Raw genomic sequence first — 10,761 nt, 5'->3', positions numbered from 1 at the left:
AGCATCTTGAGATTTGTCAACTTCCTGGATTCAATTGGTGTTCTTATTTGCTTGATATCTCGTGTCGAGTATATTTTGTAGATTTTTCCTCTATTGATTGGAGATAGTTTTGAGTATTTACTTTAATTATACATTTGCATACTTTGATTATCGAATTTATTTAATTCTTCAAGGCTGCAATGAACTACCGTAACCTTGAGGGTTGGTTTTATACAGAAGTCTTATTTTTATTTCACATGTTTTCCACTATTTATTATCTCTGATCCAACCTAGTCCCATTATTTTAAAAAAGCTTAACCTATTTTGGGTATGTTGGGGGATTAACACTTGATTGAGTGACATTAGTCTCTTAGGGAATTCAAGATAGGTGCCTCTATTACATAACCGAGGTTCGGGGTGTGACACTTGTCTTATATAGATGTCATATGCTAGAAACCTACCCATCATATGTTTCATATCATGTACTGGATACATCTTAACCTAATTCTATATCTTATTTGGGCTTATTAAGACCCATATAATTAGGCCCAAATACCATAATATTAATCACAATATTATAGTTATTTGATATGTTACATATTATCTTTTACTTTATTTGCAAAGTGTCACATGTAAGCAAGGGTTTAAATTTCGAAAATTTCGATTTTTAAGGGTTCCGAAATTTTAACACTCATTCGACCAAATTTCGAAAAATTTCGAAATTTAACGAAATTTCAAAATTTAACGAAATTTCGCTAAATACCCAGCTGAAGCCAGTGAGTGAAGGACTGAGCCACTGAGGAAGGAAGCAGAGACCAGAGGAAGAGAGGGGAGAAAGAGGCGAGCTGGCCTCGTCGCCGGCCGTCGCCGAAGACAGTAGATCGAAGAGAGAGAAGAGATCGGCGTGGGTCTGGTGGCTGGGCAGTGGGAAAGAAGGAGAAAAGAGGAAGATAAGGAGGGAGGAGAAAGAGGGAGGAGAGAGAAGGTCTTGGCGTGGGTCTGGTGGCTGGGCATGCAGTGGGAAAGAAGAAGGAGAATGGGTATGGTGGCTGGGCAGTGGGAAAGAAGAAAAGAAGGAAAAGGTGAAGTCACGGGAAGAAAGAAGAAAAGAAGGAAAGGAAGGAAAAAGAAAAGAAAAGAAAAAGAAAAGAAAAAGGAAAAGAAAAGAAAAAGAAAAGAAAAGAAAGAAAAGGAAAAGAAAAGAAGAGAAAAGAAAGAAAGAAAAGAAAAAGAAAAGAAAAGAAAAGAAAAAAAGAAAAGAGAAAGGAAAAAAAAAGTTTAGAATTGGTTGAGGACTTGAGATTTGGGGTCTTTGTGTAATTAGAAAGAAAAAAAAAATTTGGGATTTCGTTTAGTTGTTTTTAAATTTTAAATCCTATTACATTTTTATATAAAAATAATTAAAAATATAGAAAATTAGAATTAAATACCAAATATCAATAGTTTTTCAATAAAGCAGCAAGCCACTAATTTTTTTTAATTTAGGTATTAACCTAGAGTAAGACATTTTGGATTAGGTCATAAATCAGTTTGTTATATAGTTGTGACTGTCGAACAATCACAGTTGTGATTAAACTGTGACTGTTTCAAATTTATAAAAATTTAAAATTTTTAAGAGTTTAATATTTTTTATTTAGGCTTGGGGGATGAAGTCATATAACTCAAAGCCTAAACAGTAAAGTTTAAGCCTTACAAATATTGAAAAAACAACAAATCAATAAAAAAGTTATGACTGTTAAACAATCACAGCTCGATATAACCATGTTTTTTAAAATTGGTACCTAAACTGAAATTTAGTACCTAAAGTAAAATGACATAAATGTTTTAATAGTTAAAATGAAAAAACATTATAATTTGGTACCCAAAATCAACGGACCTTTAAAAATATCTTAAAGAGCCTAAACTTTAATATCTTATACCATATCCTAAAGAATATAAAATACACATTATAAAATATATAAAATTTAGTGTATATATTATAGAGTATATAAGATTTAGTATATAGAGTATATATGATTTAGTGTATAAATTATAGAGTATAAAGAATATAATAATTTTATTTATTCATTATACTAATTTTATTTAATAGTATTTGCCTCAAGCGCGCATTATATTCATCACATATCACATGAAACCTATCATATAATTTGGTTTTTTCAATATTTTTTATCAATGTAGTAGATAATATGTTAAATAAACATATGGTAAAGTTTCATTCAAAATTTTCGTATTTTGATAATAATTTCCGTCGTTTCCGTCGAATTTTTTTCGAAATTTAAAAATCTTCGAAATTTCTGTCAAAATTTCCATCGAAATTTCCTCGAAACCCGAAATTTTATTCCTTACATGTAAGAAAGTGAAAGTGGATAAAAGACTTCACCCGCTACTAACAATGCTTCTTGTTTTGTGTTTACTGACATAATGGAAAAAGAGGATCGAATTGGTTCGTCACCATTTGGAAGATCTCGATTTGGGTTTTTCCGCATCATATTTTGATCTGCCTCTTCTTCGAACAAGAATTCCCAGCAAATCCTTGACTCCTCGAATACAATATTGTGTAATCTTAATAATTATATGATATATCCAATTAGGTTCAAACCACACATACGACTAATGGTCTAGCATATATTTGGAAAATAGGTCGCCGTTACTTGGAAGAGTGCATAGAAAGAGATAGAGATCATTGCTTGCAGGGTGGATTCAAATTCAAGCACGCAACTTTGATTACATTGAAGTCTTATTGGGTACGTTAATGACTTTTATTAGCTTGAAAATGCCAAAATGTACATGAAACTATAGATTATAGATAGTTAACTTAGAAAACTTGGACTTTTAAGACAAAGACATTGATATATATAAAACTTGATAATTGGTTTCCCTGCATTTAAACATGATCAACTCAGCAAAGCGATCAAAGAAGACTAAAACGCTACAGATTTAAAACTCAGGTTTGTATTAAAACTCAGATTTAAAACTCAGGTTTATACCATCCTAATAATCCGTGTGCCATTATACCTGACATTGACAACATATAAGTACTCTTTAAATTTTTTTTTTGTATAATTTTATTTATTCACGTGTCATAACATAAATACGTGGACGACCCATTTATATTTTTAACGTATATATATATATGTGTTATAAAATTAGTAAATTAGTAACATCATGTGATAATTCAGTCACACTAAAAAATTATTCCGTTTAAAATGCTCTACTGGATTGGATTATTATTTAAGATTGGATAGGGATTGGATTGGAGCTAGAGCATTGTTGCAACATGATTGAACTATTGTATAATTTAATTGTAGTATCTAAACATTAAGATAAGTTGACTCATAACTTTACATGGGATTATTGTAGGGCTGCCCATCGGTCGGATCGAATCGGTAAATGGCCCTACCGATTCGATTACCAAAAATTTCGGTAATCTAGTTTTAATGCCGATTTCCGAATCGATTTTTTCGGATTTCGGCATTTTTCAGATCCTTCGGATTTTGGTATATTTCGGTATTTTCGAAATACCCACACACATAGGCACATCAAAACCCACACACAACAGAGGCACACCAAAACCCAGATCAAAATACACAGACGCCATGGGGAGGGAGAACAGAGAGAACATGGGGAAGAATGGGACCACTACTAACGACGCCATGGGCAAGATTGAGATCCAACGGCGAGGAATCCACCATCAGATCTGCCGGCTCACGGCTGGAAGACTCCACCGTGCTGCTCTGGCTCGGGATCTGATTGTTGCTGCCGTGGAACTCTCTGGCTCGGGATCTGGAAGACTCCACCGTGGGGGAAGTTAGTCTTGGCCTTGGCGCCACAGAACTCTATGGCGGCGGTGTCATAGGCTCGAGCCGCTTTCTCAGCAGTGTCGAAGGTTCCGAGCCAGACCCGGCTTTTCATACCCGGGTCCCGGATCTCGGCGGCGTACCTCCCCCACGGTGGTGCTGGCTTTGGGTGGTGGCCTCGCCGGCATCCTTCGCCAGACGCACTGGCATCGGGCGCAGAGGAGAGAAGACAAGGTGAGACAACAGAGAAAAAGAGAGAGTGAGGGTGAGGGTGAGGGTGACGGCTGGGAGAGAAAAATGAGGGAAAAAATCTGAAAATGAAGCTTTTATACTCATTAAACCCTAAGTCACAAAATTACAAAACTGCCCTTCACTTCAAACGCCCATAACTCTCAATCCGTAACTCCGATGAATGTACGGTTCAAGTCTACGGACTCGTGAGTTCGAGACCTATCCAACGAGTCTAAGTTCGAAACCAAAAGCCCAATATAACAAAAAGTCAATTTTGGGTCAAACCTAATTTAAAACAAAAATTAAAATTAATCCAAAACCTTTTTATTTTTCAAATAAATTCCCCAAAATTTTCGAATAACCCCAAAATAAAATATTGTAAAAATACGGGATCTCACATTTTACAGTTTTGTTTAATGGGATTTTGATTGGGGTTTGGGCAAATTGGGATTTGGTTGGGGTTTGGGTGATTAGGGTTTGGTTGGGCAAATTAATTGGGGTTTGGGAAAATTAAAAAAAAACTAGTTTATATATAATTATACATACATAAATAATGATAGGTATTAAGATATTAACATAAATAATAGGGTTTAGATTGAGGTTTGGAAAATAAAATAAAAAACATTAGGATTAGGGTATTAACAATTTAAGCTTATAAGTTATAACTTTATATAACTACTAACTCTAGTTTCATGGAAAAAAAAAAAAAAAACTACTAACTAGTTTATAACTACTAAGACTATAATACTTTGTTATATGTTATATATGTTACATATATAATTATAGTATTATAAACTATGTAGTATATACTATCAAATATATAAACTATAGTCTTATAGTATTATAAACTATATATATACTATCAAATATATGAACTATTGTCTTATAGTATTATAAACTATATATTATAAATTATATAAACTATATACTATCAAATATATAAATTATAGTTTTATAGTATTATAAACTATATATTATATTATATACTATAAATTATATAAGCTATAGTCTTATAGTATTATAAACTATATACTATTAAACTATAGTAACTACTAAGTACTAACTAATTTATTACTTTATAACTTTATATATAATTATATATATTATCAGGGCCCTTCCAATAAGGGATCCCTCATTTAGTGTTAAATGAGGAATCACCCTGTGGGGCCCATAAGGGTCATTTTGTGTTAATCCGAACCGTCTATTTTTTACAACTCCATTAATAGATCATACTTGCAAAAAACCAACTAAATCGGAAATCGTTTACTAGTTTGATTAAACGGTCAAATTTTAAAACAAATGAACGAACAACAAGTTCCTCTATGAACACCTAAACTTTGACCGCTTAATCAAACGAGTAAACGATTTCTGATTTGGCTGATTTTTTGCATACATTATCTATCAATGGAGATGTAAAAAATGGACAGTTCGAATCAACACAAAATGACTCGTGTGGGCCCCACAGGGTGATCCCTCATTAGAAGGGCCCTGATATATTATATACATAAACAATGTTAGGTATATATAACATTATAGAGCAATTAATAAATAATAATAGACTTAGTGTATAGAGTTTAGTGTTTAGAAATTAGAATTGTATGCTTAATTGGGTTTTAAGTTTTAACTTTTAATTATAGTGTATAAGATATTTAATAGAGTTTTGTGTATTTTTTTGGCCAAGTTAGTGTATTTAACTTTTAAGTTTTAAGTTTATAATATAAGGTAAAGTGTATAGACTATAGAGAATATAATATATAAGATTAAGTGTCTAAAACTATAAGTTATAACTTAAAGTCTAAAACTATATACTAATTAGTAATTTTATTATATAGGGTATAAGTATAACTAAAATTATATATTAAAACATTATTATATAAGTAGTTTATACTTTATACTATATACTATATAAATATATAAAGTTAGTAAAGTTATAAACTATATATTTATATAAATTATATGGTATTATAAACTACATACAATATAAACTATAAACTATATATATATTAAGCATATTAATGTAATAATAATACATATAAATATATATACCATATACTAACCATATTAAATTATTAATGTAATAATATTACATATAAATATATATATAACTAAATTTCGGTAATTGTTTTAGATTTTTCGGTATATATTTCGATTTTTTCGGTAATAATCGATTCGGTTGCTTTCTGTCATAATTTTCGGTAATCGGTCGATTTACCAACTTTTTTCGGTTTTTACCAAAACCAAACCAACTTTTTCGGTAATTTTTTTGTTTCGGATTTTCGATTTTCGGCTTGTTAAAATCGATTTACCAAACCAAAAAATTTCGGTCGGTAGTCGGTCGGTTCGGTAAATACCAAACCAATGGGCAGCCCTAGATTATTGTCCCATGTTATTTTAGACTATTATCAAATTTAATTATATATTTATATCCGGTATCGTCGGTTTAATTTGTAGGTCACCAAATATGGGTATTGGACAAACACTGTAATTAATTAATGGTCCAATCCCATCTCACATCCTAAACCAAACTGTACAGTGATCCGACAGTAGGCACTATTTTGCATACTAATAATTAGTCAGTCGAAAATTAAATTAGATTCAAATTTGTCATTAATTATCAAGCATACCAATTTGCTCTAAAAAAAAAAAATTAAAACACAAAACAAAAATAAAATAAATTGAAAAGATATGTACACAAAATATCTCAGACTTGTTTAAATTGTAACAATATTTTAAACCTGGCCTTCCCGCCGTAAAGCATCAGACGAACGTTGATCATTGGCGCCAATATGATCAGACGGTGATCTATTCAATCCCGACGGAGCAGCCACCGAAGGAGTTGCCTCGTCATTATCAGGCACATGTTGTCGAACAAAACCTGTCCTAGATATGAAAGGCGGCATCATAGAGAAAGTCCATTGGTTCGACCGCGAATTTGCATCAAACCGCTCATAACCGTTGATCTTCCCACGCCCGCTGTCGGTCCTATAACCCCTTCTCGTACTACCAGCTCTCGGAAACGCCACGCTGGTACTCCTGGCACGTGTCAACGCCGCGTTCATCAGCTGACTCCGTACCTCCTCCGGTAACCGTAGCGTGAACTTCCCAATATTCTCGCCGGGTTGAACCAACGAGTGACCCGTCGAGTGTGACCGTGGAAACAATACTCTCGTGAAACGCATTCCCGTTGACCTTGACCTCGGCGGTCTAAACCCGGTCAATCTCGACCTAGGTGGGGCCGCCGGGCCCAAATTAACCCCGGGAGATGCTTCTTCTTTGATCTGATCATCCACGATCCGGATTGACACTTGGCGTGGCGGCAATTGGTGCGGTTCGGATCCGGATACCCGTTCAGGTTGACCCGGTTCGTCAATCGAGTCGTCGTACATTTCGAGCTTCTCAATCAGAGTGTAGGGGAGCTCTCCGGGTTTGGGTACCAGGTAGGCCCGACAAACCGGGCACGTGGAGTCAGAGATGAACCACGTGTCGATGCAGTCGGGGTGGAAGACGTGGTCGCATTTGGGGATCAAACGCAGCGTTTCGTCGTCCTGGAACTCGTTGAGGCAGACGGCGCACTCGAGCGAGTCGTGCCCGAGCTTGAGCCCCTTGACGGTGGAGTAGATGAAGGTCGGGAACGTCTCGATCACGGCCGGGTCGAGCCCGCGAGTGCCTTTCCGGAGCGCGAGGTCCACGCTCCCTTGGCGGCGCGTCTGGGCGCACTGGCGAGTGTAGACGGACAGAAACCCCAGTATGAAGAATACGACTACTAAGACCACCATGATCACCGCCATCTTGAGGTTGAATCCGTGCGTTCCGCCGTTGGCATGCGGTGGGACCCATGATGGGGGCTGGGCGGTGATTGAGTGCAAGAGGAGGAGGAAGCTGAGCGTCCAGAGGAGGACATGATTGGTTGAAAAGAAGTTGTGAGATGGAGTCATGATGGGTTCATGAGTTTTGAGGGGAGTGTTTGTGGGTTTGGTTGGTTGTTGCTGAAAAGCAAAGCAGAAGCAAAAAAAACGAAGCAGAATTCAAAAGATGAGGAAGAAGCAGAAAAGGGATTGGAGAGAGTGGGTAAGATAGAAGAGAAGAGAAGAGAAGAGAAGAGAAAGGGCTTTGAATGGGTCGTGGGGTTGTAGCTGTGGGGGTTGACTATGGAGAGATGTGAGGCCCACAAAGTAGAAGATTAAAATTGGTATGAGAATCTTGGATTTATGTATAACAGGCATCGAACATGAGGATAATTGCCATGTAGCCAGTTGGAATTGGATGCTTTGTGTTGTTTGGGTTTACTTTGTTTGTTGTCGTTCATATGTGGTACAGTCAATGGGATTATATCGAGGTGGCCGGCTATGTATGTATGATTTGTATAACCAATTTTATATATAGTTACAAGATATATATGATGTTCTAGAAACCTTGATGCTCCCACTTGTTTTGGGGATTGTTCTTTCTACTTTCTCTTCTACGCCGGCAGACTTCATCCTAGCTAGTTTGGACCATTACCTTCGAACCTTTCATTTCTTCTTGTCTTTAACCAATCCGGCCAACCTCTCCCATATATCAGTTAAAAAAAAAAAAAAAAAAAACCATTACAACGAATTCTTGCTTGAATATATATGAAATGTGAGTGTCAATCGATGAGTACGTATGATGACTAAAATGGCCAAGGTCTTGCACTGCCGTGGCCTTTTTCTAAGCCATGCATATATGACTCATGTCTAGTTCGAATATATTAAGCTAGCTATTCTTGGTGATCGAGACGCTATATATATATGTCCAAGCTGTCATGGCAATAATTTTATGTTATTTTTTTGGTAATTTTATGCAAGGATAAGGTTACATGCATGATGCATGCGCTAGAAATTTTATAAGGGGATTGAGGTCTAGAATGGATTGTATATATAAAAGCATTCAAAACGAAATGCTCTTTAGTCTTTAATTTGCAACCATTTCTTAATCATAGAATGGGAAACGTGAAAGGATAAACAGCCACACTGGCAAGTTGTGGCAAAGAGGGGCTCCACTAGAAGTTGACTAGTACTTGAATTTCATCCAACCACTGTTGAGGTATACCTCAACTTATTTATGTTGAGGTATACCCTGTTGGGGCCCACACAAGTCGTTTTGTGTCAATCCGAACCGTTCAATTTTTACATCTCCATAGATAGATCATCCTTGCAAAAAATTAGCCAAATCGGAAATCATTTGCCTATCTAACTTTGATCAAATAAATGGACGAACCAAATATTTTCGATGAAACCGTCCATTTGTTTTATCAAAGTTAGATAGGCAAATGATTTTTGATTTGGCTAATTTTTTGCAAGGATGATCTATCAATGAAGATGAGCCTTGCGAACGGTTCGGATCGACACAAAAGGATTCGTGTGAGCCCCAACAAGGTCATACCTCAACATAAATAAGTTGAGGTATACCTCAACAGAAGGAGCCTGTATATATATATATTATATGTGTGTATGTGTGTATAGGAAGAAAATTAATCCTCTCCTTTTCAACCCCATTTCCGCCAAACTAGACCTGAAAAATTAATGGTGGCTAAATAGGACGGAATTAACATGCTAAATATACTTATGGTCAAGCTGAGGAAGTTTCTTGGTATACAATACTCTTGCAATGTGAATTAGGTTTCGCCAAATAGACCAATATGAAAGTTATTTGATTAGGATCTAGATCATATCTTTGTCTTGAGTATCTTCTACGTAGTTTGATTCAAACGGTTTATTAGAAATTTGAAAGTTATAATGTATTTTTGAGTTTTATTACAAAACCAGAAATAAAATGGAAGAACTGTAAAAAAAAAAATTTATTATATTGAAGTGAATCGAATAGTAAACTTATAATAATCCTAATTCATTACGTCACATACCCTCACCATTTAGACTAACTCTAAATATTAAATTTCCAACAAACCATTTAGATTAATAATTAGAATGATTAAGATAAGAAAAATATCCTAATTCAATTTGAATAACCTTATTCAATATGTATGCGCATCCTATATTGGAAATATAGGCGATAATGATATATAAGGCAGATGAAAGAGACTGGTATATATACTATTAAAGTTGTGATAATGATATATAAGGCAGATGAAAGAGACTGGTATATATACTGGTAGATTCACACTTGTGATAAAAATTTGTGATGAAGAAAGCTCACTCGTTCATCAAATTTTATGATTATTCCTACTATTAAAGTCATATACGATGGCTTCTTCTCTTTTTGTTTTTAATGGAAATATTGCATTCAATCATATATCAAATCAAAATATAAATTTAAATATGCTGCTCAGATTATTAATTTGGAAACCATGGGATTATTATATCTTGTCCCGTGGGCGTATTCTTAATTCTCACATTTTATTCACTCTCTTCAAGATTTAATCCTAGTTTCATACTTGGGTTTAGCCAAATCCTTAATTTTTACAATTAAAAATCCATAAATTCTTGCATTATATATTTAACAGATAAGCATCAATGCATCATCTGGTACGCACATTTGACTAATTAAACTTTATTAAATAGAACATGCATGGAAGTCTTTTGATGATAAATACAAGAAAACTCGTCAAAATTAATTATCATCCAAATGTGAATGAAGGTTGTTAATTTATAGACTATATAGCATGTCATGTCTTATCATCCAAAATTAGTGTCTACATAAATACCATGCTGTGCTATGAAAAGGGTTATCCTATATATTTGAATCGTACCGTATATTCTCTATATCTACTCTATAA

At 34.7% G+C, this 10,761-nt stretch overlaps 1 protein-coding gene across 1 annotated transcript; it reads right to left on the bottom strand.

The window, feature by feature from the left end:
• Window positions 1–6,591: 6,591 nt before the first annotated feature.
• Window positions 6,592–8,181, bottom strand: LOC147279549 (RING-H2 finger protein ATL34-like). The gene has a single exon (XM_086251837.1). The coding sequence runs from the start codon at window positions 7,940–7,942 to the stop codon at window positions 6,737–6,739; it is 1,206 nt and encodes a 401-aa protein (XP_086107963.1). The 5' UTR covers window positions 7,943–8,181; the 3' UTR covers window positions 6,592–6,736.
• Window positions 8,182–10,761: the final 2,580 nt, after the last annotated feature.

Source organism: Dryas octopetala, chromosome 7 (assembly GCF_963921425.1).
Source record: "Dryas octopetala chromosome 7, drDryOcto1.1, whole genome shotgun sequence".
In the NCBI taxonomy this organism is placed as follows: Eukaryota; Viridiplantae; Streptophyta; class Magnoliopsida; order Rosales; family Rosaceae; genus Dryas; species Dryas octopetala.
This window is presented reverse-complemented; position numbering and strand designations above follow the sequence as displayed.

Excerpts from the sequence above, each read along its gene's own strand:
- LOC147279549 (XM_086251837.1), bottom strand. The coding sequence starts at position 7,942 with ATGACTCCATCTCACAACTTCTTTTCAACCAATCATGTCCTCCTCTGG.